General features: G+C 49.3%; 2 protein-coding genes across 6 annotated transcripts in view; one reads left to right on the top strand and one right to left on the bottom strand.

Annotated features, from left to right (window-relative positions):
- The window catches only part of cdk14 (cyclin dependent kinase 14), a 108,136-nt gene that overhangs the window by 65,129 nt on the left and 16,691 nt on the right, over window positions 1-26,316 (top strand). For all 5 annotated transcript variants that reach the window (XM_030103538.1, XM_030103539.1, XM_030103542.1 and 2 more), the window contains 3 exons: window positions 22,315-22,378; window positions 24,364-24,412; window positions 24,620-24,759. In XM_030103538.1, the coding sequence (XP_029959398.1) occupies window positions 22,315-22,378; window positions 24,364-24,412; window positions 24,620-24,759 (253 nt within the window). The remainder of the gene's footprint in view (window positions 1-22,314; window positions 22,379-24,363; window positions 24,413-24,619; window positions 24,760-26,316) is intronic.
- LOC115396390 (zinc finger protein OZF-like) lies at window positions 7,026-18,666 on the bottom strand. Its single transcript, XM_030102260.1, has 4 exons — window positions 18,582-18,666; window positions 7,544-8,644; window positions 7,391-7,459; window positions 7,026-7,224 (listed from the first exon to the last, which is right to left on the bottom strand). The coding sequence occupies exons 1-4, from the start codon at window positions 18,664-18,666 to the stop codon at window positions 7,055-7,057; spliced, it is 1,425 nt and encodes a 474-aa protein (XP_029958120.1). The 3' UTR covers window positions 7,026-7,054.

The raw sequence follows: 26,316 nt of genomic DNA, 5'->3' as shown, positions 1-26,316 counted from the left end.
CCCAGCCAATTCACCGGGTTCCCCTGCCGGAGCCTCCACCTGTACTGGAGTCCCCATCTGCTCATGAAGTGGGTCCCGAACCCCATCTGTTGTGACGAGATCTGAGGGAGTCAGGTGATCAGTCAGTGACGGTGGCACCACCCGTTGGAGGCGACTGGCATGCCAGCGCGAACCGTCTGCCAGGCGGAAAGTGGCCGGTCCCAGCTGTGCTGCGACCTGCAGCGGCGTGGACCAGAAAGAGAGCAGCTTGTGGGAGCGAGTGAGTCGCCGGACTTGAACCCAGTCCGACACGGCCAGCGCTGGATGCCTAGCCCGATGCTCCTTATCAAACCACTGTTTCATGCGCCATTGCTGCTCTGCCACTCTCTCCCCGTTGGAAGTTGGCACTGCCGGGACGTTGCTAACAGGGCGACGCAAGCGATCCAGAGGGAGCTGCAGCTCACGCCCCAGCATCAGGAGCGCCAGTGAGCTGCCAGTCGTGGAGTGTGATGTTGCTCTGTAATGCATTAGCGTGCTCTGCAGAGAGTCTGAAAATGGGAGGCCGTCTGCCATGTGCACCCTGAGCCCATTCTTTCGGGTTTGATTGAACCTCTTCACGCCACCATTGGCCTGCGGGTGGTACAGGGCAGTCCTGATGTGCTTAATCCCCCTCCCCTCCATGAAAGCCGCAAAGTCAATCGAGATAAACTGGGGCCCGTTATCCGTGGTGATGGCGTCAGGGACACCCTAGCGGGCGAACAGGGAGGAGAGGAAACCGATGACTACCGTAGTGGTAACAGACCCAGCAGGCAGTACTTCTGGCCATTTGGAGTGGAGATCATAGGCCACCAGCAGGAAGCGCTGATGATGTGGGGTGCCGTGGAGTTTGCCACAGATGTCTACCTGAATGTGGGTCCACGGTGTCTGAGGCCACGACACAGGCTGCAGAGGTGGGGAGGGAGGTGAACCGGTTTTACCGCTGGTGAGGCAGGCTGCACAGTCCTGGACTAAATCCTCAATGTCTCTGTCGATGCCTGGCCACCAGACTAACCCTCTGCATCTCTGTTTCACTGTCACAATGCCCAGATGGCCGTCATGGACCATAGTCAGAACACGTTCTCTCAGAGCCCTTGGGATCACAGTGTACAGCCCCCTAGCCACGCAGACATCATTCCAACAGGAGAGGTCATTCCTGACTCGGTGGAAGGGTGCCAGTTCCTCTGAGACCCTGGCAGGCCAGCCGCTACGAATATAGGTGCACAGCTGTTGAGGTACGGGGTCCTGTGCAGAGGCTGCCTGCATATCTGAGAGAGAAACGGCTGCCTGAAGGGGCGTGTGCAGCATGAGGATCAGTTCTGGTTCCATGGAATCCTGAGTGCTGTCTGAAGTGGAGGTGCGTGGCTGTAGAGAGGAGATCTGCCACCACATTTTCTCTGCCCGGCGTAAACTGTGTGGAGAAGTTATACGCCTGCAGCCTCTCAGACCAGCGATAAAGGCGCAGTGGTTTGTGACCTGATCCAGTTGTGGCCAGGAGAGCTGTGAGGGCCTGGTGGTCGGTCCGCAACGTGAAATGCCTGCCGTAGAGGTACATGTGCCACCGCTCACATGCCCAGACGCAGGCCAGCGCCTCCCTTTCCCCCACAGAGTACTTCTGCTCAGTTGGAGTTAGTGTCCGTGAGGCGAATGCCACCGGGCGTTCCACCCCTTGGTGGCGCTGTGACAAGACCGCGTCTGAGTGAGCGAGCACAAGTGGAGAAGTCAGTTGTGACTTGAGCCGTTGGACTGCTGTGGAGCATGCAGCAGACCAGGTCCAGGGGACGCCCTGCTTAAGGAGGGTGCGCAGTGGTGCGGTGGTCTCAGAGTAGAGGGGCAGGAAACGCAGGTAGTAGGCGGTCATCCCCAGGAATGAGGACAGCTGCGCAGGACAGGAGGGCTCGGGCAGGCGCAGGATGGCGTCCACATTAGAATGTAGTGGACTCAGACCCTCAGCAGTCAGGCGGAACCCCATGAACTCGATGGCAGCGGCTGCAAAAATGCACTTCTCTGCGTTGAGTGTGAGGCCGTGACCCACGAGCACGTCCAGGACCCTGGAGAGGCGGTCGTCATGCAGGGCGGGTGTTGCTCCGTGCACGACAATGTCGTCCAGGTAAACGACCACACCAGGGATGCCTGCGAAGATGGTGACCATGATTTTCTGGAGGCAGCTGGGAGCAGAACTGAGTCCGAAGGACATGCGGGTGTAGCGTAAAATCCCCATGTGGGTCACAAACGCGGTGAGGTTGCGGGCTGTCCGGGTGTAGGGGAACCTGCAGGTAGCCCTGGCGAAGGTCCAGCTTAGAGAAGACTGTTGAGCCATGGAACTGTGCAGAAAGCTCCTCCACTGTCGGTAACGGGTATTTATCCGGGACCACAGCTTTGTTCACCTGCCTGAGATCAACACAGGGGTGCAGACCACCCGTCTTCTTCTTAGCCACGACCACCCGTCTTCTTCTTAGCCACCACCAGGTTGGAGATCCAGGGCGATGCGCCGATCCGCTTGATGATGCCAGCATCCAGCAGTTTCTGCAGCTCGGTGGTGACATCATCACACAGGCTGAGGGGTAGCCGGTGCAGAGGCTGGATGACGGGGCGCACCGTGGGGTCAATGAGCGGCTGGTGGTTGAAGGCAGTGACGCAACCAAGCCCAGTGAAAAGCGATGGCCAACGCTGCTGCCACGGCGTTGTTACAGTCAGGATGGTGGCACCTAGGTTGTCAGTGATGGAAAACCCCAGGCCACAGAAGAGATCAAACCCCAGGAGGTTGGCGCCGTGGCGGGACACCTGGAATGTGAAGGCTGGGAGGACTCTCGAACCATAACTCACTGAAAAGGTGGTGATGCCAGTCATGTTGATTTTAGAATGACCGTACCCATACAGTTCATCTGCTCCTGCTTTAAGGGTGTGTTTTGGAAAGAGCTGGCGGACTGTGGACTCACTGAGGAGGGACCTGGAGGCAGCTGTGTCCAGAAACAGGGGCAAACACACCCCATCCAGCTCCACTGTACACCAGGTGAAAGGCTTGGAGGCTGAGCCCATGGTGTGGATGGTGGTCGGGCTGGACGGGCGAGATGAGTGGCACTGGGGTCTCGTAGCTGCGGGTACTGAGCGGCACACTTTGGCAAAGTAATTGGGTTTCCCACAGCGTTGACACCTCTGTCCTATAGCTGGGCAGACCGGTGCGCGTGTGGGGTGAGACGTTGAGCCGCAGTTCCCGCAGGATCGGCACACTGAGGGGTCCCGGTAACCCGCGACGTTAACCTCCAGCTCGTCGGGAGGGTAAGTGGGGTCGGGAAGCTGACCCCCGGGGTCACGGTCTGTGTGAGTGAAGCCGAGTGCGATGAAGTTGGATTCGCACACGTTAGCCGTGATGTTAACTGCGCCGCCAAGGACAAGGGCAGATCATGTGGCACCATAAGCAGTCTCTCACGTAGCTTCGGATCAGATGTATGCTCCGCCAGCTGATCGCGAATGAACTCATCTTCCAGATGATCGAATTTGCAGAGGCTAGCCAAACACCGGAGATCCGTGACATACTGGTGTACCGGCTCACCTGGTCTCTGTCTGCGCTGCCGAAAAGCGATCCTCCGGATGATCACGCTCTGTGGAGCCACGAAATGTCCTGCCAGTAAAGCCACACAGTCCTTGTACTTCTTAGCTGGTCCGAGTGTGCGGAAGATGCACTGTCCCTCGGTTCCCTGGCTGTGAATTAGCAGCGCCTGTAGATGTGCTTCACTACCGTCGGCTAGCCCGGCGGCGGCAATAATAGTCTGAAAGGACTCGTACCATCGGGCCCAGGGGATCGGCGGCTCGCCCGGCAGAGCGAAAAACTGAGGGAGAGGTGTAAATGGAAGCTCCATCCTCGTCACCAATATTATATCCCAAAAGATGGTCCAGACAACGGCGTGACTTCAAATGAATGAGGCTTTATTCTTGCATACATTTCCCATGATCCCAGGGCGCGAACAGCGCCTACAAATACCTGACGCATGCTGACGTTACCACCATGTGACCAACACCACACTCCCCAGGGAGGTGCCCAGGAGGCATCCTAAATAACTGCCCGAGCCACCTCAGCTGGCCCCTCTCGATGCGGAGGAGTAGCGGCTCTACGCCGAGCTCCTCCCTGGTGACTGAGCTCCTCACCCTATCTCTAAGGAAGTCCAGCCACCCTACGGAGGAAGCTCATTTTGGCCGCTTGTATCCGGGATCTTGTCCTTTCGGTCATGACCCAAAGCTCATGACCGTAGGTGAGGGTGGGAACATAGACTGACCGGTAAACCGAGAGCTTCGCCTTTCGGCTCAGCTCCCTCTTCACCACAACGGACCGATACAACGACTGATCACTGCAGCTGCTGCACCGATCCACCTGTCAATCTCACCTCCATCCATCCCCCACTGTGAACAAGACCCCAAGATACTTAAACTCCTCCACTTGGTTCAGAGTTTCTTCACTGACCTGGAGAGGGCAAGCCACCTTCCTCCGGTCGAGGACCATGGCCTCGGATTTGGAGGTGCTGATCTTCATCCCTGTCGCTTCACACTCGGCTGCGAACCGCCCCAGTGCATGCTGTAGGTCTGGGTTTGATGAAGCCAACAGGACAACATCATCTGCAAAAAGCAGAGATGAAATCCTGTGGTTCTCACACCGGACCCCCTCCGGCCCCTGGCTGCACCTAGAAATTCTGTCCATAAAGATCATAAACAGAACCAGTGACAAAGGACAGCCCTGCCGGAGTCCAACATGCACCGGGAACAGGTCCGACTTACTGCCAGCAATGTGGACCAGACTCCTACTCCGGCCATACAGAGACCGGACGGCCCTGAACAAGGGGCCCCGGACTCCGTATTCCTGGAGCAACCCCCACAAGACACCACGAGGGACGCGGTTGAATGCCTTCTCCTGGCTTGTGACGGCCAAGCGTTCATAGCGACGTCGTTTTTTGATCCTTCGATGTCGGCTCTTCCTATCATTGTGAAGCAGAATTCACCAAGCGTTGGATTGTTCACCCACGAATAGGGCACGTGAGCTGGGTTTAGACCATCATGAGACAGGTTAGTTTTACCCTACTGATGATGTGTTGTTGCACTTGGAAACTTGCGGACTGATTGGGCAAACTCCCACGAGCCCCCTATGGAGGGTCTAGAGCTGGTCCAGGGTTCCACGACCAGGACGAAAACCGCATTGTTCCTCCTGAATCCGAGGTTCGACTATCGGTCGGATCCTCCTCTCCAGTACCCTGGCATAGACTTTCCCGGGGAGGCTGAGGAGTGTGATCGCCCTATAGTTGGAGCACACCCTCCGGTCCCCCTTTTTAAACAGGGGGACCACCACCCCGGTCTGCCAATCCAGAGGCCCCGTCTGACCGCCACACGATGTTGCAGAGACGTGTCAACCAAGACAGTCCCTGCACATACTTTAAAGAATACTCCGAAGATTTTGGACCCACGCCCTATCCCTATCATTTACTAAGTGAGATAATCTCAAATACATTTTTTGTGTCCGTTCGTCCAGCCGCTGGCTCCCAGCTGTTAGCATCATAGTTAGCTTAGCTCAACTGCGGGAGGTGAAGAGGAGACAGAGCCGGACTGATGAAAGTGGACAAAATACTTCTTCCAGTGGTCCAGGGGACGGCGTATTAGCAGGTGAAGTAAATCCGAATGGTTATAAAACATTATAAAAGACGTGTTTTCTTTTCAATCCATTAAAATAATGTTTTGATGCACACAGACCTGCGCATGCGCAGTGCTCTGTGGAAGGATATACCGGAGCACAGCAGTAGAAGCCATAGACTCAGCTGCTGTGCGCTAGTATATCCTTCCGCGGAACACTATGCTTTAAAGCACATTCCTTTAAGATACTCGGTACTCCCCGGTGCCTTGCCACCGAGGAGCTTACCGACCACCTCGGTGACTTCAGCTTGGGTGATGGACGAGTCCACCTCTGGGACCTCAGCCTCTGCTTCCTCTACGGAACACGTGGCGACGGGATTGAGGAGGTCCTCGAAGTATTCCTTCCACCATCCAACAATATCCCCAGTTGAGGTCAGCAGCTCCTCCTCCACTGTAAACAGTGTTAGTGGAGACCTGCTTTCCCCTCCTGAGGCGCCGGACGGTTTGCCAGAATTTCTTTGGGACCGACCGATAGTCCTCCTCCATGGCCTCCCTCAACTCCTCCCAGACCCGAGTTTTTGCCTCCACAACCACTCGGGCTGCAGTTCGCTTGGCCTGCCGGTACCTGTCAGCTGCTTTGGGAGTCCCATGAGCCAACAAGGCTCGATAGGACTCCTTCTTCAGCTTGACGACAGCCCTTACTTCCAGTGTCCACCACTGGGTTCGGGGGTTGCTGCCACGACAGGCACCGGATTATTTAAAAGAAAAAACAAAAAAATGTAAAATTACGACTCAATTTAGTTCACTAAAAAAACAAAACAAAACAAAGTAACAAAACCCATCACATTTATGTCAACATTTTATTAGCATTTCAGAAAAATTCACATTTTTACGCAAAAAACTCTTGAACAGTCTAAACAGGGTTAAACTGATGATTAAGGAGTTTCCACGTTTCATGCAAAACAACGGCCCCTGCAGGCCTTGAGCTTAACTGCAGCTTAATGAAACACTCGTGCCTGTGGCTTGCGTACATGTACGTGCACGGAAGAGGGGAACTCCTTCCTCGCTCTTTTAGTAGCACTTGAGTAAAATTTAAGCTTCTCTTGCCTGCGTAGGGTCCATTTCTGGAGCTGTGGTAGTGCTAGAAGCCTGTTCTAAGTCTTTTCTAATACTGCTCAGTTGTTGCTCGCTAAGCATCTGGTGGAGTAATGGCGGACAAAACGAAAGCTAAGGCCAGCGGGAGTGCGCATTACGTCACATCCTTTCAAATTCTCCCATTGCCGGACCGGCACTGCAACTTCCAAGTGACAATTTAGCACTGTTAGCGGTATTTGCAATGAATATGTCAGGGCACATTGTACACATCATTGAATATTTGCAACATATTTATGGTGGAAAATAAGTATTTTTGAAGTTAAAAAACTCCTTAATGCACCTTTAATGATTTGGAGCTACAGATGAAGTTCCTCAATGAGATCGTCAACAGTCTCATCATCTCATCTTCAAGTGAATTTTCATGTGGCACAGCAAAGAACAACGATCGACTTTTCCCACACGTTTCACAAGGATACGGCTTCTCACCTGTGTGAGATCTCAAGTGGACCAACAAAGTACTCTGGTTAATAAAACTTTTCCCACGTTTCACAAGGGTATGGCTTCTCACCTGTGTGACATCTCTTGTGGAACAAGAACTGACTGTACCAACTGAAACTTTTCTCACATATTTCACAAGGGTATGGCTTCTAACCTGTGTGAGATCTCTTGTGGCGCAACAAATGACGCCGGGTAATGAAACTTTCACCACATGTTTCACAAGGATATGGCTTCTCACCTGTATGAGACCTCCTGTGGACCAATAAAGAGCGTGAATCACGGAAACTTCTCTCACATGTTTCACAAGGATACGGCCTTTCACCTGTGTGAGATCTCTTGTGGACCAAGAAATAACTCCGGTCATTGAAACTTTTCCCACATGTTTCACAAGGATACGGTTTCTCACCTGTGTGAGATCTCTTGTGGACCAACAAATGACTGTTCCGAGTGAAACTTTTCCCACATGTTTCACAAGGATATGGCTTCTCACCTGTGTGAGATCTCTTGTGGACAAACAAAGTACTTTGATGAGTGAAACTTTTCCCACATGTTTCACAACGATACGGCTTCTCACCTGTGTGAGATCTCATGTGGGCCAATAAAGCACTCTGATAAATGAAACTTTTCCCACATGTTTCACAAGGATATGGCTTCTCACCTGTGTGAGATCTCATGTGGGCCAATAAAGCACTCTGATAAATGAAACTTTTCGAACATGTTCCACAAGGATATGGCTTCTCACCTGTGTGAGATCTTTTGTGATCCAATAAAATGCTGTGGCGACTGAAACTTTTCCCACATGTGTCACAAGGATATGGCTTCTCACCTGTGTGAGATCTCTTGTGGAGCAACAAATGACTGTTCCGACTGAAACTTTTCCCACATGTTTCACAAGGATACGGCTTCTCACCTGTGTGACATCTCTTGTGGACCAATAAAGCACTCTGTTGACTGAAACTTTTCCCACATGTTTCACAAGGATACGGCTTCTCACCTGTGTGACATCTCTTGTGGACCAACAAATGACTCTGTTTATTGAAACTTTTCCCACATGTTTCACAAGGATGTGGCTTCTCACCTGTGTGAGACCTCTTGTGGACCACCAAATGACTGCACCGACTGAAACTTTTCCCACATGTTTCACAAGGATATGGCTTCTCGCCTGTGTGAGATCTTTTGTGATCCAACAACGTACTCTGACGAGTGAAACTTTTCCCACATGTTTCACAAGGATATGGCTTCTCACCTGTGTGAGATCTCTTGTGGACCACCAAATAACTGCACCGACTGAAACTTTTCCCACACGTTTCACAAGTTTTCTTCTTGTCAGTGACCACTCCTGCCTTTGGATGTAATTTTGTTTTTTTGCAGACAGGTTCACCACATGTTTCCTCACAAAGCTTTTCACCTTCAGCCTGCTTCTCTGAAACAAGAACATCAATCAGTTTGTTCTCATGGTGGACTTCAGAGTCCTGAGAGAGGAGCTGCTCAGTGTCCCGTATTTCTTCTGGTTCTCTCAGGTCACTTTCACTCTCAAACTTAAGAATAAGGTGCTCTCCCTCCTGGCTGGTACCCAGAACCTCCTGTTCCTGTTTGATCTCGGGAGGTTCTGGTTCTTCTTGTTCCTGTTTGATCTCGGGAGGTTCAGGTTCTTCTTGTTCCTGTTTGATCTCGGGAGGTTCTGGTTCTTCTTGTTCCTGTTTGATCTCGGGAGGTTCTGGTTCTTCTTGTTCCTGTTTGATCTCGGGAGGTTCTGGTTCTTCTTCTTCCCGTTTGATCTCGGGAGGTTCTGGTTCTTCTTCTTCCCGTTTGATCTCGGGAGGTTCTGGTTCTTCTTCTTCCTGTTTGATCTCGGGAAGTTCTGGTTCTTCTTCTTCTTCCTGTTTGATCTCGGGAAGTTCTGGTGGAGGTTCTGGTTCTTGTTCCTCTCTGACTTGTAGAGGTTCTGGTTCTCCTTGTCGTAGACAGCAGCTTGTTTCCTGTTCAAAGAGCTGCTCCTCTCTACAGTCGTGGAGCTGCTGCAGCTCTGCAGAGACAGAAAAATACAACATCAAAGATCAGTTTCAAGACTTCTACAGTTCCATCTTTGAAGAAACAAACGGGGACTGAAGCAGTGGAACTGAACACTTTGACTCATGTTTCAAAAACTGTACAGTTGTTAAATGACTGCTTGAGGAGCACCTTCAGCTGCTGATTGATTACTTTTTAGTGAAGTTTGTCGTGGTGTGTTCAGTGACCTTCTGTTCACTGTTTACCACGCTACCCGAGATGGAGGGACGAAGAGACGCCCTGCTTTGAAATGTTCTGAACACCAGCAGGATGAAGGAGCTCCTCACTGACTTCAGAAGACCTACAGCAGCCTGCTGGTCAGTGGACATTGTTTACGGTCTGTTGGGGTTCACAGCATTAAGGTTCTTCTGGGTCACATGGGCCGCACCAATAATGTTGTGATTTCAACTTAATGAATTTGGCTATCAGTAATAATTAATGATTATCACAGATCACTATTAAAGAATCTGACATCTAATTTTCACCAAATAACCTCGGGGCACCACCTGCGTTTAGTAGGTAAAGAGCCAATTTGTTGTAATCAGTCTCATAAACTTGGTTACTGGGCAGAAGGGGCTCGTTAGCCTTGGTAGGCAACCCTTCTAGGAGAAGGAAAACTCCAAACACCCTGGAGAAGGCAACGGGAAACCATTCCAGTACTCTTCCCAAGACACATCATGATCAGTAACTTCAGAAATAATCTAGCCATTAACGACGTTAACGGAGACCTAGCTCAACAGCAGGGAACCGCGTCCGACAGGGGAGGAGGTAGGGCTTCCCAAGGTCGTCAACATGCGAAATCCCTACAGTAACAAACTTCTGAAAATTGGTACGTGGAATGTGTGCAGCATGGTGTTGAGAGAGAAACTGGAAAACATCAAGAGAGAGATGGAGAGGAACAACTTGAACATCCTGGGCCTGACCGAGACCAGATGGAGAGGAAATGGAGACATCAGTAGCGATCACTACAGACTCATTTTCTCTGGAGGTCAGCAGAGCCAAAAAGGTGTTGGAGTATTGCTGGACAGGGAAACCAGCCAATGTGTGTGCCAAGTGGATTATATGAGTGATAGGCTCCTGGCATTGAGATTGAAAGGGAAACCAGTAGACTTAGTAATCATACTGGTCTACATGCCGACAACAGACTATGATGACAAGGAGGTGGAGGACGTCTGAGCGAGTGGAGGGAACGATCAGACAGGGAAGAGGAGATGATTATGTAATCGTTATGGGAGATCTGAATGCATCAGTTGGCGAAGGGAGAGACGGTGGTGTCGTTGGTGAGTACGGTCTGGGGAACAGGAATGACAGAGGGGAAATGCTTGTACAATTCTGCAGAAGAAAAACTGTGTATAGCTAATACCTGGTTCAAGCAAAACAAGAGATGAAGATACACGTGGAAAGCACCTTTGAGACACCAGGCGGATGATGATCGATTACATTATGGTGAAACAGAGATTTCGGAATAGCGTCAACAACGCTCACGCGTACCCTGGAGCTGATTCAGAAACAGATCACAATCTGGTGGCTATGAACGTGAAGTTAAAGCTGAAGAGACTAGCAGAACCTAAACGGCAATTCAGGCTGAAATTAGATACTCTTCGGGGCTCTACAAAAGAAGAACTGAATGAAAAAGTTAGCTTCCAGCGACAGTTGGCAGCAGGAAACAATTGACGGCAGGTGGAACTCGTTCAAGACAGCAGTACTTGACAGTGCTGAGGAGATCATAGGACGGGAAAGGAGGAGGACAACTAAGAAGCCATGGGTGAGCAAAGAGATGCTCAGGAAGATGGACGAGAGAAGGAAATGGAAAAATTGCAACACTAAGGAAGGAAGGCGAAAGTACATGAGACTGAAGAACGAGTTGAGAAGAGAGACGGACCTGGCACGAGAAAAGTTCTGGACAAATAAATGCAACGAGATCGAAAAACTAGATAAAGCGGGAAAGGTGGATAAGTTGTATTGGACTGTGAAAGAGCTAACATGGAATAGAAACAGTAGACAGAAGGCCAACAGCATCCTGAACAAGCAGGGGGTGCTCCTCACTGAGCGAGAGAAGATAATAGATTGCTGTAAAGAGTACATCGAAGAACTGTACAACAAAGGAGAGAAACCAAGCGAGATTAGAATAGAAGAAGAGAGCGAGGTAGAGAGAGACCAGCTTGGACCTGATATCATGGACAGTGAGTTATTACAATTAATAAAAAATCTGAAACCTAAGAAAGCAGAGGGTATCGATGGACTGGTCACTGAAGTACTGAAAGCAATTGGCCAAGAAGTAATGGATGTTCTGATACAGTCCAATACAACTTATCCACCTTTCCCGCTTTATCTAGTTTTTCGATCTCGTTGCATTTATTTGTAAGGATACATGCAAGGAAGGCATCTGGCCAGAAGATTTCCTAAGGAGCATCATTGTGCCTATCCAAAAGAAGGCAAAAATGTGAGGACTACAGAACTATAAGTTTGATATCCCATGCGTCAAAGATTCTGCTTCAAGTATTGAAGAACAGACTTCAAGGCCAAACAGAAAAGTACATTGGGCAAGACCAGTTCGGTTTCCGAAAAGGAAAAGGCACAAGAGAAGCAATTGCGGTGCTACGAATCATGTGCGTACGTAGCATGGAGCCTGGTCAAGAAGTATTTGTATGTTATGTTGACTATGAAAAAGCTTTTGATCGAGTGGATTGGGTTCGCCTCTTGGGTATTTTGAAGACCTTAGGAGTCGACTGGAGAGACAGGCGGCTAATCACAGCACTGTACATGGGACGGACTGCAGACGTAAGGACTGACCAGGGAACAGCAGGTCCATGCATTATCGGAAGAGGACTGCGCCAAGGTTGTATGCTATCACCTCTGCTTTTCAACATTGACCCGGAATCAATCATGAGAGAAGCAATGGAAGAGGTGGCAGAAGGTGTGAAAGTGAATGGAAACTTGATTCAGGCGATAAGATTTGCTGATGACCAGGCGATGACAGCAAGCACAGAAGAAGGACTGCAGACCATCATGTCGAGCCTCAGTGAAGGTGGAGGAAAGCACAAAATGAGAATCAATCAAAACAACAGCAAACTGATGAAGATCAGTAGAAGAGAGGGAGGGGATATGAGAATTACCATCAACGGAAGCACACTTGAACAAGTCAAGCAGTTCAAGTATCTAGGAAGTCTTAGAAGATGGACGCAGCGCGAGAGAGGTTAAGACTAGAATAGCAATGGCGAAAGAGGCATTCAGTAGGCACAAGATCCTGCTGATCAAAAACTTTGACAAGAGCCTAAAGAAAAGGATAGTCAAGACCTAAGTTTGGAGTGTGTTGACGTATGGATCCGAAACGTGGACACTGAGGAAGGCGGAAATTAAGAGGCTGGAAGGTTGCGAGATGTGGATGTGGAAAAGGATGGAGAGGATCAGCTGGACGGAAAGAGTAACTAATGAAGAAGTGTTGAGCAGAGTTACTGAACAACGAAGGCTAATTCAGTCCATCTGGAGGAGGAAGGCGAGATGGGTTGGGCATATCCTGAGAAGGGAACGGCTGCTGCGCGATACCAGCAAAGGAAGATTCAAAGGGAGAAAACCAAGGGGCAGGAAGAGAGCCATGGTGCTGGACGACGTACAACAAGGAAGGAGCTACCAACAAATGAAGAGCATGGCACAGAGGAGATACGACTGGAGAGTACTGACTGATGCCGGTCCCGTCGGATGACAGACCACTCGAGAGAGAGAGAAACTTGGTTAAACTATTAATTTGGAATTTGGATTAATAATTAGATTATTAATTACCAAATTTAACAGAAGAACCTGAAGGATTCGGGAGACCTTGGGCAGAAGAGATGGACATTCCATTCATAACTGTGAAATAGGGTTGGGCGGTATGAACAAAATCTTATATCACGGTATCAGAAATTTCACATCACAGTAACGGTGTATATCACCGTATGTATTTTTCCCCTGTAAATTCAAATAATTGCTTAAAAATAACCAAACTGTCACATTTGCTCATTTTCCTCTTCTATTTTTTTAAACTCCGCTTTATATAACTTCAATTATCAAAAAAAAAAAAAAAATCACAACATGAAATAAAAAAAGACCTGAGTTTTTAGCGTCACTCCCGGAGCCGCTAGTATCTGCGCCTGCTATTATGGCTACCACCTCCCCTAGCTACGCTGGTGTTGTTCGCGAGCGCACCCTGTGCTTACCTGACCAATGAAACACAGCGAACAAACGCGACGTCGGGACACGCTGTGAAAATGCACAAACACACCCAAACAACTGCGCTCCAGCTGTCCTGTTAGCGAGTGCAGACGACTGTCCACTGACTCAGAGAGCTGCAGACATCTGCTCTCTCTCCGGTATAAACGGTATGGCAACATTTCAACCGGTATACACCTTTACACCGACACAGTGTTATACTGTCATACCGCTCAGCCCTACTGTGAAACATTAACGACACAAATTATTCCAAAATTTGTTTATTAACAATAAAGCAAAACCAAACAATTCTAGCTAGATGTCTATACAAGCCGTGTTTGTATGAGTGTGTGTGTGTGTGTGAGGTGAGGTGAGGTGAGGTGAAGACTGAAGGATGGAACTACAGATCAAAATGGCGGTCAACCAAAGACAACAGTTAAAGTGGCGGATCAGAGGGATGTTCTCTCCCCATGTGCTCGGTCACAAAAGAGAGCCTGAGAGGGGGTGAGGCCTGTTTCCGCTCTCAGTGCAACTTTGTAAAAGCCAATTCAAAATGAGTCTCTACGATCTGTGTTGTCCATCAGCTCAGACCAGGTGAAGATGTTGAATTAACCCGGTGATGTTTTGTGTGATCACGATTAACCTCCAAACCCGGCGTTGGGTGAAGCGACGTGATCATTAGCTTACAGACTGCTAACTTATCCTCAGTTCATCAAAACCGGAACACAATCTCAGTTAAATCCACACATCATGAAACAAACAGTTTTACACTTGGCAAAACCTGTTTATGCTAAAGCCCAGAGAGTTCCCACGTTCCATTGTCTTTGGAGGAAGAGTTGCTCGGTGCTGGCCAGCTGCTCGGTGCTAGCCAGCTGGTGCTAGCCAGCTGCTCGGTGCTAGCCAGCTGGTGCTAGCCAGCTGCTCGGTGCTAGCCAGCTGGTGCTGGCCAGCTGCTCGGTGCTAGCCAGCTGGTGCTAGCCAGCTGCTCGGTGCTAGCCAGCTGCTCGGTGCTAGCCAGGTGGTTGCTGTTTGTCTCCTGTTAGTAGCTCCCTGCTAACGTTGCCTGTTGCTGTGCAGTGGTAGAAGGTGGAGGTGTTGAAGGGTTGAAGAACTGTTCCTGCCGCGGTTCTTCCGTGGTGTTCTTGTCGTGGGCTGGAGGAGTGGATCCAGACCCGGGTGGCAGTCAGACGCTGGGCTGACTGGTGATTGGCTTGGTCGGTCAGTCTGCCATGTGCTTATGGCTGGAGGCCGGAGATCCTGCTTCAGGCTGAAGGAGCTGGCTGCTCCGCCAGTGGAAGTCTTAAAGAACGGTTTGTGAGAGTACAGGCGGTGCTCCTCTGCCTGTTCTGGTGGTCCTTGGTGGGAGCCTGGATGCTGGATGCTGGTCTCTGGTTAGGTCTTGGTCGGAGGGCTTCTTCTTCTGTTAGCCATTAGCAGTGCTGGCTAGCCGGCTGTGGGATAAGGGAAGGTCCCCTCCTGCCTCTTCGGAGGTCGGGGGGAACTCTCCCAGTGGAGTACGGAGGAACCGCAGGGCTCGGGCAGTCTCTGTGAAACTTGACCAATCACAGCTCATTACCTCCTCTCATACCCCTTTCTCACTGCAACTAGCGGGTCGACCCGTGTTTTCGACCCGCTAACGATCGGCTTTTTAGACTCCTTTCCCACTGCCTACAGACCCGGGTCTAGCCGCCTGCTGGCGAGCTGCGCCGCTGCGTTTTCCCGCGCTGATGGTGTCCCACACTGATGACATCATCAGGTGCCCGGATGTATCCCTCCCACTAAAAGCCAATAGAAAGCCGACCCGCTAAAAACCCGGGTCAGTTGCAGAGTTTAAAGACCCGGGTCTAAATGCCGATTAAACCCTTTCACACTGCCGAAGGAGCTGATTATTAACGGGCTTAAACGAGTTTTTTGGCCAGTGGGAAAGGGGCTTCAGAGGTGGGCTTTGAAGCTTGGCTCAAATTTCAAATTTCTTCTGTTTTACTGAAAAAACGGTGCATTGCATCATTGAACATATCACCACGTCTTGCCGCTGACACTGTTTTCCTAAAAACATGTAGAGAGAGCCTGCAGCCCTGCAGCGCCCTTCTTCTTCTGTGGTGTCTGTGTAAAATAAAATTGAACATGCAAACAGCACACCTAGTGGCATGAAGTGCAAATGCAGTCACAGCGTCGTCTGTGGCCGTGGTTTGAATGAGGATCTCCCTGGAGTTATGTTTCAGAAACCAGAATATTATCTTCACACGAATATTGACTGCACGTAAACGTAGCCAGTGTCATCTTTTCAGGCCACTGCACCATACGAGCAACATTCTGAGAGGAGAAAAACGATTAATTTTGTCTATTTTTTTGTATTATTGTAGTTTTGTACTGTTACATTTTAAATCTAATCTGTTCAATCTAGATTATTTATATTTTGTACATTTGATGCAAGCATTAATGATGGCAGCAGCATATTTAGCATCATAACTTGAAAATAATGTTTACATTCTAAAGCACCTTCATTATCCCCAGGCGGTTTCTTTAGTTTTTTCATCTTTTATAGCAACAAAAATCCTCAGGGCTGTAAACTGTCACACTTTAACTAATGATCGTTCAGTTCTTCTCTTTTACTGAAAAAAACGGTGCATCGCAGGATTTTATTATCTTGGTGCTAGATTTTTTTTTCCCATTTACTGCACTGTTAAGTGAGATTGTTCTTATATTCTTCTATGTTTATATTATTTCATTTGCATTGCTGTTTACTTGGTTTGTTAATAAAATGTTAAACTATTCTATAGTTTTCAGTGCAGATGGTTTAAAAACAATATAATATATCGTGATTATAATTGAGATTGAATGATATGAAAAACAAAATCGTGATCATTTTTTTTTGCCATATCACCCAGTCCTAATCGATGATCATCAAATGGCGGTCCGCGGGCCGAATCCGGCCCGCTGAACTGTCCAAAACGGCCCGCGACTGGATTCCAATAGACACACACATGCTGAGATCCTCCAGCAGCACATTCACTCCTTTCCATACCTGCTCTGTGGAGCTGGATCTGAGGGTTCCAGATGACGGCCGGCAGTCTGCGGCGACCATCAGACTCCTCCGGGTACTGGACCAGAGTCTGTTCAAACACGCTGGAGATTTCCACAGCAGCAGCAGCAGTCAGTCTCTGGCTGGTCAGGTCTCTCAGAGAGTGGTGGGGATTTTCACTTCCACCATCAGGAACACCCTCCTCAACAGGATCCTCCTCCTCTTTCATGTGTGGAGCTTCATGTTCCTCCTGCTCCACAGTGGACGCCGTCCTCTGGTCACCAATGTGCTGCTGGGGCCTCTCTGCAGGGAAACCAGATCAAGTCACTGAGGTGATGGATGGATGAGACAGGACCGCAAACACTTAAAGGAGCCATATCATGCTTTGCCCAGCCTGCCAAAGACCTCTACAGTCAATAATAAGCTATTTTAGCACCCCTAGCACTACAGAGTGCTTTTATATCACGAAATATTAGTAATTATTTATCGGGCTGCAACAACAAATCGACAAAATCAATGATCCAAGCGTTGATGATGATTTTCATCATTGATTCATCGTATCACGTGATTTGTGCGTCACACGCCGTCACCTGTTGCACTTTGTCAATGCTGGCAGACTAAAAAAAATAAACACACACACACACACACACCTGCAGAGCGCATCAACAGAGCAGATGGAGGCAGAGTGCATGCAGTAAAATCAACCAATGAAACGGGGAAACCAGCTGGACCGAAGCGCACAGCGCTCACCAGTCGCACTGTCCGAGTGAAGGTCACTCTGCTCCTGAACCAGTCCGTATGGGCCCACAGCTCTCACCCTCTACTGCCATGCCAGGGGCGCGTCACTGCTGGAGTGTGTTTCAAACTGTGGTCCCCGGACCCCCGTGGAGTCCATGAGCCATAGCTTGGGGTGTTTTTATGTACATTTATTGGTTTAAAGAAGCAATTTGACAAACATCTAGATGTGTTATTTAATATTATTTTAACAGAATATTCAAAATATCTGTTTGTCTGCTCATTTAGCTGTCAGTCCCAATCTACTGTTTTTGAATAAAGACGTGAAAATTACAAGTGTCTTTTTTGATCCAAATCATTTGATTAATTGAAAAAGTCATCAACCAATTAATTGGTGATTAAAATAACTGTGAGGCGCAGGTCTAGCTCTGTATGCATTCTTTTCAACATGGAAGTCCAAACAACTGGACTCCACGTCGCCCCGGAACCTGTATAACAGCATGGCCATGAGGAGCAAGGACATCCATGCATAGACCCCACGTTGACGGTGGATGAGCTTGTCTACCAAGTCTATATTGTATGTATCTGTGATGCCTAGATGCCGCCATCCTGTGGAAGTTGTCGGTGAAGCAGCAGTGCCTGAAAGTCTTAAGATAAGAGGTTCTCCTAAAGTTTTAAAGAAATTGAAATGTTTTTACAGAAGTTTAAAATAATCAAAAATATTCAAGAAAAAAATGTTATGCTCTTAAATCTCAATATAACCCAAGATAAGCCGCCTTTTCTCTTTTTTTATTAAATTTTTCCATGTCATTTATATTTAGTACTTTCTAACTCCCTCAGTTTATTTATTTATATTCTTTATATGTTAACATTCTGAATAATAAAGGCTTATCCTTCAGGAAAACACAGAATACTGTTTCAGAACATGTTTCTGATCAGAACCCATCACACGTTCAGAGAAATGGAGCTTTAGTTTGTGTTTGATCTAAATAAAGTCAGTTCGTCAGTCCGCTCAGACTGAGCCTCAATAAAAACCTTCTTCAGCGTTTCCTCTGCTTCTGATCCAGATGTTTCATCCTGAAGCTTTCTGCTTTAAAGTCACTTTGAAGCAGAAGAAACAGCTGCAGCCTCATTTCTGTCTGCTGGCTTCTAGAGAACAGGATCCATCCTCCAGCTGCACGTTCAGGAGTTGATCCTGTGCCACGTGGAACGTTTGTTACATGTTCCTGGAGGGACCCGATTGAGTGTGGCACTCACTGAGACTGAGGCAGACTGCCGTAATATGTATGTGCTTGATGTAATAAAGTTACAACTGAGAAATATAAGGAGAAGAAACAGAAGGAACCAGATGCGGACTTTTCTCTACCTGTTGTGGGGAAGTCCCTCTGAGCTCCCCCGCTGACTCCCAGCAGTCTGTCCTGGACATCCAGCTCCTCCTTACACGGAACCATCCTTTCTTCCAACGCAGTGAAGATTTCTGCAGCAGCAGCTTTTATCCTCTCAGTAATGAACTCTCTGAAAACCTGAACAGAAGTCCAAGTCGCTGAAGCAGATGAAATGTTTCCTCTCACGGAAAAATACAGCCGTGACTTGGAGGCGGACTCTTCTCCTTCTCGTGGTTTTCATCTGGAGGCTCACAAACGAGGGGGGCGGATCGATACTGGCACGTTGAGATGGATTTTGTTGTTTCCTGCTCCTGGCAGAGTTTGTCAGCAGCCTCTCTACCGCCCTTTGTTCAAACAGCTCGCTCTGTGCCCCTCCCCTGGGCACGCGGGAAGCTGTTTAAACGGGGGGGGGGGGGGGGGGGGGGGAATGAATGGAGGAGTGACGTCACCACCAGTCAGGGTACTGGCTGGAAGCCACGTGATACAGCTAATAAGATGCTAGCTGAGCTGCTAGTTGACGTGACTTCAGTTTCCACTGCCACGATGTTGTTTTTACCTTTTTCATTCTCGGGAAAATTCGATTTTTATTTTTTGGAAGGATTGCCTGTGAAAAAAAAAATCCGACTCTTCTGCTTCTGTCAGTTGTTCGATTGCAAAGAAGCTGCTTCCTGGTGAGGGAGGAGTCTCGTCAACAAAGAGAGCTGTGGGGATGTTTTCCACATCAATCAATTGAATCGCATGTCCCCACAACTCTGTAAATCCATTCCACACATACTTTTTATATTATCGTTTTTTTATGAAGTTTGCCGTCAACGCCAATGTAAGTGCTACAGCTTGTAGCCGCCACTAGGGGGGGCTGTAGCCCCCTGCCGTCCCCCCTCTGCTCTGAGAGAGAGAGAGAACTTCGTATTTTCAGCACTTAGAAAGTAAAAGGAGACAATATATTTTGATTATTTTAAATTTTTGTTCTTATTTCATAGTATTTGCACTGTCCTGCACTGTTTTGCACTTCAGTGAAGTGTGTTAAACTGTTCATACTGTGTGTTTATTTAATGTCAGACTTCGGTAATGTCAGTGTGTGTTTGTCATGCCAGTAAAGCTTCTTTGAACTGAATTTAACTGAGAGAGATGACAGAAAAAGAAGCGCTGTCTGGACTTATGGCCTTCTTACTTCACAGCTTCAGACAAAGACATTGCATCATGTAATGTAATGTAATGTGTGCAGGAAGGGGATTCCCTAACCCTAACACCACCGACCTTCACTAACATTTAAAGAGCAACTAGCCCCCAAATCACTTTTTTTTTTTTTTGCTGATGAACTGTATAAATGCATGTCTTATATTGTTGTCTACTTGTTTCTGACATTACTTTTACAATTTAGTGCAAACTTGTTTAAAATCCTATTTTTGTGACAGAAACCGTCTCACTACCGCCCCAAGTGGTTTAACAGCTTTACTGCATTTGAATTTCGTGATTGGCTGGATGATGGCATCCAACGCTCGTATCGCCCACGCCCCTGCATCCATCGTACGTCATCGAGTACAGCCCCATATAAGCGATGCCTCCCCTACAAGTTGGAGTCGGACCAGAGCGAGCCATCTTTTTCATAGCGATTATCAGATTAGCATTGTTTTAGCATTAGCATCATTTTAGCATTAGAGTTAGTTGGTTAGATCATTTAGCGTAGTTCACAGGTGAGATTTACGTAGGGTTGGTGGGTTATGACAACCCACGGACCCCCCAGGCGCCCCGACGCTCCGTGTTCAGAGTGAGCACCGCTCTGCGCCGCTCCGACGCTCCGTGTGAGCACCGCACCGCCCGCCACCGCTCGGACTCGCTCCGTGCTAGCTTGCGCTGTCACAACAGGTGCGTTCGACGTGAGAAAGCCAGAGGCAGACTTTTAAGACTTTTGAGCCGCCCCGCCCAGATTTGGCCCGGCGTCACTGATACGTAGGACCTACGTAGGGCATCGAAAACTGGCGAGACCCAAACGACATCGGTCACAGAGGAGCCGTTGTGAGCTGCTGGAGAGCAACTCACCGCTACCTGGCCCAGCGCTCTGGTTCATACAGGCAGGGGACTGGACCCGAGCCCACTCCTCATCAATGATAACACGCTTTATTTGCATAAATAAACACCCCCCCCCCCCCCCCCCCCCCCCCACGGCAGGAGTCATGAGAAACACAATTGTCCGAGTTGGAGACAGACTTATAACTCCGCCCCACTCCGTCTACTTCGTCTAGCTCCGCCCACTTCTGGCTTTGCCATTGTGAACGCACCTAACAACTCAGCCCCCCCCCTCCCCCTCCCCCTTCCAATCCGCCAAGCCCGCCTCTTTTCAAATCCTGTCAAGGGGGTTAGTTGCTCTTTAAAAGCAGCGTAAACAGAGGGAGGAAGAGGGAGGAGGAGGAGGGAGACCCCCGACAGAGACAGAGGTCTCGTCTGAGGCTTTAATGTCCAGAATATCCAGGGAGCTGTTTTAGAGAAGTGAAGTTAAAGGTATAATGGACGATGTTTTAGCCAATGAATGGCAGGATGCGAGTGTCAACTATTGGTCCTCCAACATGTCCATCACGCTGGAGAAATGCTTGCGTCACGCTGTCAAGCAGCTCGTAGGAGCAGCAGAGCAGGTCGGACGGTCTGGCTCATGCGCGTTTTCAAAAAGCGAGTAACAGACGTTTGGCTTCGACTTCTTCGAGAAAATCGTCCATTAGACCTTTAAGTTCAAGGTGCAAGTGGTGGTCAAAGGTGTCATTTTAGCAGTGATCAAACTATTTTCATCCATTTAGTCAATTGAAATAAATCCTGATTGTGTTAATGGAACTCAATAATATGAATAATACTATATATCCAAGGTGCTGGTGAATGACGGCCAACCGCAGTTTGCAGTGTTTTTGCACTGATGACTGGAGCTGTTTAAAGCTCGTGACTCTGAACCAGATGCTGTGTGGTAGTCTTGACCCAGCATATGTGTCTTTTTGTAGTTTTGTGTTTTTTGTGGTTTTTGTTGTGCATTTTCAGGTATTTTTTTAATGTATTTACTGGAGTATAACTACTCAGGATATCCAGGGCCAAAAAGGGGACCTCAGGGCTGAAGCTCATTTTCAAAACAGCAACGAGCCAATAGTATTTTTCACCATATTTGTACTATTGAAACTGCTACCTGTGATGTATGTAAAATCAAATTAAAAAATGTAATAAAAAACCTAGTCAAAAGGATTGGTATCGGTATCGGCGATACTGGCCCAGTATTTACTTGGTATCGGATCTATACCAAAATTTGGAGTATGGCCACGATGGAATAAATAAATAAATCAGAATAAAGTGAGTGTGAGGGACTGGCTTTGCTCCATGTGGACTTGGTGGTGTCAGCGCCCTCCCATGGTCACTCTGTGTTCATGCAGCTCCGAGTTGAGCTCTGTGCACAGGAAGCAGGTGTGGCGTGCTCAGCCCCAGCTGGCGGTCTGGACGGTCCGGTCAGCCTGCAGCAGGAACAGGTGTGCTGGTGTGGGCTGGAGGCCGGGGCTGCTGCTCTGCTCTCACTCTGCACACACCCGGAGCACGAGCAGCGCTCAGCCCCACACACACACACACACACACACACACACTCACACACACACTCTGCCTTTGCTTTTCCCAGAATATTTTCGAAGTATTATTTTGAGAAGCAGACGTACCCTGTAACCCCCCTCCTCTTCCTCCTGCTCTGTCCAGGTCCTTGGGACGCCTTCGGAGGATTCGTGGCCTGGTGTTAACTCCCTGCCTCACTTTAAACAAGGTAAAGGTTTTGTTTCAGAGATGCTCTGAAGTCCTGTCTTCTCTCTTGTGGCATCGTGTGGATCAGAGCCAGGTGGACCAGTGCTGTGTCAGCGTGATGAAGGCCTGGGCCGCTCGTGTCCATGTTGTTCTGAATGGAATAAAGGAAGGTGCTTCTTACAGCGGAGCTGTTGGTCAAACCTGAGGATGAAAGCATCACCCATCAGAAACGCTTTCCACAGGAAGCTGTGTGTTCTCCTGCAGCATGGGGGGGGGGGGGGGGGGGGGGGGCAGGAGCATTGAGAAGCAGGATGTGGGGTAAGCAGGAGAGGGGAGACAGTGTTGCCACAGCAGCAGTGCCTTCTGGGAGCTCATTAGGACTTTTTACAGCAAACATGAAAAGAAGAGTACAGATCAGAGTCAGCTGATGGTGGGAAGAGGAGCTGGGGGGGGGGGGGGGGGGGGGGCATGCACAGGGTTCAAATAAGGAGGTTCACGAAGCTGAAGCATGTGACAATGCCTCTTTTCTCCAGGGGCCAATTAACAGAGAGCAGGGTTAGCACACACACACACACACACACACACACACACAGCCCTCGTCCTGTTGAGTAACTGGCTCTAAGTTTGGTTTCACAGGGGGTGCTGGGATGTTGTTGGGTTTGGATTGAAATGAGTCCACATGACTGTATTCCTGGGTTTTCTGAGGGCCGAGGGGTCAAACAGCTGCATGTTGATGGAATTAGACACACAGTGAGTTGTTTTCACTAGAGAAGCTGCTGTAATCCCACTAGAGGAGAGCTTGGTCATTATTGGCCCGTCTGGTACAGAAGATAAACGCTGTTGAACTGTGTGGACAGGAACCTCTGAGGCCAGCCAGTACAGGTGAAAGTCAACACGGTGTGAAGAAGGCTGTCCTCACTGAAGACTCAGACTGAAGCCTTGAATCTGTCCTTCACCAGTCTGACAGCCAGTCCTGCTCCCTGTTGAGCAGCAGGGGGCAGTGTTTCATCAGCTCCTCCTCAGCCCTGCTGCTGCTGTGGAGCTGGGTCCCTCACCACGTGGTCCGGCTTTCATGGTCAAACTTCACCTCTCATCTGGTGTGTTTGTATTGTAGACACAAATTCTGCTTTTATTAACGTGATACACACTGCCCCGCCTCTTTTCATGGGCACTTGTATGTTTAACTTCTCAGTTTCACACCTGGGCCTCATCCAGCTGTGCCTCATTCAGGCTCCATCAGCCAGTGGCTGCAGGCTGGAGGCTGAAGGCTGGAGGCTGGAGGCTCTGCTAAAGGCTAAAGGCTAATGGCTAATGGCTAATGGCTAAAGGCTCTGCTATAGGCTGAAGGCTGCAGGCTGGGGTTCGGGTTTGGGCTCATTCGGTGTCTGACAAAGCCTTTTGGTCGTTGATCTGTTGGCAGCTCGGTTAAAAACTCCACGCACACATGGCTGGATTGGCTGCGGTTAAAAGAACAGCTCTGAGCCTCACACACGCTGAGAGCATAATAAACAGTGTGAAATCTGGACACACCAACCTCTGCTCTCAACGACCATTTCATCTGAGTTGAACTCCAGAAGGATTTTTGATGAAGACTGGTCACATGATCCCATCCTGAAACCTTCCACTCCCGCCTGGACTCCACAGCTGGTCCATCCGCTCCCGTTTAGATCACTGGTGGATATTCAGTGTTCATTATGGCTCAGACACACACACACACACACACACACACACACACACACACACAGACCATGTGTATTTTCATCTGTTGCCTCTTTAGGTGTGAATAATGTGAATAATTCTAGATTTGTTTTCTATGCTGAGGTATGGATCCATGAGGCTCATTCTGTAATTCTGTTCAGAGTGAACTTTCTCTTCTCCCAGCTGTGTGTGTGTGTGTGTGTGTGTGTGTGTGTGTGTGTGTGTGTGTGTGTGTGTGTGTTTGTTTTCGGACGGTGTGTGTTGATGCATTGTCTGTTACAGTGATGTGTGTGTTGTGTCTTGTTGCAGATCACTTCACAGTGTACAGTGCAAAGAAGCTTCGACAAGCTTGGAATAAGTAAGTGAACTCTGAAAGTGTGTGTGTGTGTGTGTGTGTGTGTGTGTGTGTGTGTGTAAGCTGGATTCACAGGACTCTGTGAATCCAGCTTATTTGTTCTACTTGATGTTATATGGATCCTTTAGTTGCCTCTGAATAAAGGACAGGTTTCCACCTTTATCATCGTCTGTCCCGTCCTCACTGCGTCTCCTGCCGTCTCTGTCCCAGGCTGGGCTATGTGGACCATGCGGAGGAGTTGGCCTCCAGGTTCCTCCAGTGCTTCCCAAAGAACCGGCTGTCAGCCCAGGCAGCGCTGCACCACCAGTACTTCAGCAACCTTCCTCCACGGCTCTGGGAGCTGCAGGACAGTACGGAGGACACACACACACACACACACACACACACACACACACACACACACACACACACACACACCCAGGTCATCACGTACAGAGCTGGCAGTGACATATCCAGGTAGAACGATCCAGGTACTGTGAATGGATTATGAAGATGTTTGGTTCAAGTAAAGGAGACAAATATTGTTCAGGATATCATCAAGATTACCACAAAAATAAAAAAAACTTACTTTAATAATTACAGTACATAGGAAACACTTCCTTCCTCTTCAGGATGATGAGTTTGTTCAGAAGAACACAGAAACGTACTGAATGTGCTCGAAAGAGCAGAGCCCCTGTGTGTCAGAAGCATTCAGTCCCGGCTGTGCTGCAGGTCCTCTGCCGTCCACCGGGGGGCGCTGCGGCTCTGCGGCCTCCTGCAGCCTGGCTGCATGGAGCTGGACAAAGCCAGTAAACAGCTGCTGGGTGAGGAGTGTGAGGCGGCGAGATTACAGTGGAGCAGGACACTGCAGGCTGTGTGTGTGTGTGTGTGTGTGTGTGTGTGTGTGTGTGTGTGTGTGTGTGTGTGTGTGTGTGTGTGTGTGTGTGTGTGTGTGTGTGTGTGTGTGAAAGCAGGTTGGGTTTCCTGGCTCTTTGTGAGGCTGGGCCTCCCTCCTTTGTGCCGGCCGGCTCCACCCTGCCCCTCTTTGTCTCTGCAGCTCAGCTCCGTCTCGCTGCCACGCCGAGACACATGTCCCCGGGCGGCCAGCCTCCGTTCCACTGGCTGGGACGAGTGTGTTGGGGACAGATGAGTGTGTGTCCACTCACTGTCATTCATCGCAGCTCGTCGCGTCGGCCGCTGACACGATGAGATTTTAATAGCAGAATCCCACTTTTAATTCCCAGATTAAGGTTCCGCAGCATCTTTAATCCGGTTATCAGCAGGCAGCAGGTTGTCCCGTCTGAGGAAGCAGTGGTCAGATAAGAGATGCCTCATTTAGATGTTTCTCATGCTCGTCTCCGCTCACAGCCGGTGTGTGAAGCGCTTCAGCCCCTCATGAATAGAGAAGCCCAAATTTAAAAAAATGAAAGAAAGGAGGACAGGAGAGGAGAAAGGCAGCGTCTCCCAGTGTGCATGTGTCAGAATAGCAGAGTGAAATGTAAATGAGATAAAGAGCTGCTTCATGACGGGTTGTGAGGACCGGGCTCCGTCTCCAGCATAGTAATGTGTGTGTCCGCCAGGAGACTCCACACACACACTGGAAGTGGCTCGGCTGTGTGTGCAGGGATGCTTCACGGCTGCGAGGCGGATTCATCCTCACCTTCAGACTCACATCAACCCCGGGGCCTCGGCCTGAGGAGTGTCGAGGAGCGCAGAAACCCTCAGCAGCTGGACCGGTCCCCGGGGCCTGCTGCAGACGGACAGGACTGACCGTCTCCTTCACTGTGCTGCTCGACAGAATAGAGTCCAGGGAGTCCTGGACCCACCCGGGCTCCTCCCAGACCTAACCAGAGTCCTGGACCCACCCGGGCTCCTCCCAGACCTAACCAGAGTCCTGGACCCACCCGGGCTCCTCCCAGACCTAACCA

Source organism: Salarias fasciatus, chromosome 11, assembly GCF_902148845.1.
Source record: "Salarias fasciatus chromosome 11, fSalaFa1.1, whole genome shotgun sequence".
NCBI lineage: Eukaryota > Metazoa > Chordata > Actinopteri > Blenniiformes > Blenniidae > Salarias > Salarias fasciatus.
Note: the sequence above shows the minus strand (reverse complement) of the source record. Positions and strands in the feature narration are given on the sequence as shown.

Coding starts and splice junctions, on each gene's coding strand:
- LOC115396390 (XM_030102260.1), bottom strand. CDS start 18,666: ATGGTTCCGTGTAAGGAGGAGCTGGATGTCCAGGACAGACTGCTGGGA. Junction 7,460..7,543: donor CCACAAGAGATCTCACACAG/GTGAAAGGCCGT, acceptor GGTCTCATACAG/GTGAGAAGCCATATCCTTGT. Junction 7,225..7,390: donor GCGTCATTTGTTGCGCCACA/AGAGATCTCACA, acceptor TGTTGGTCCACT/TGAGATCTCACACAGGTGAG.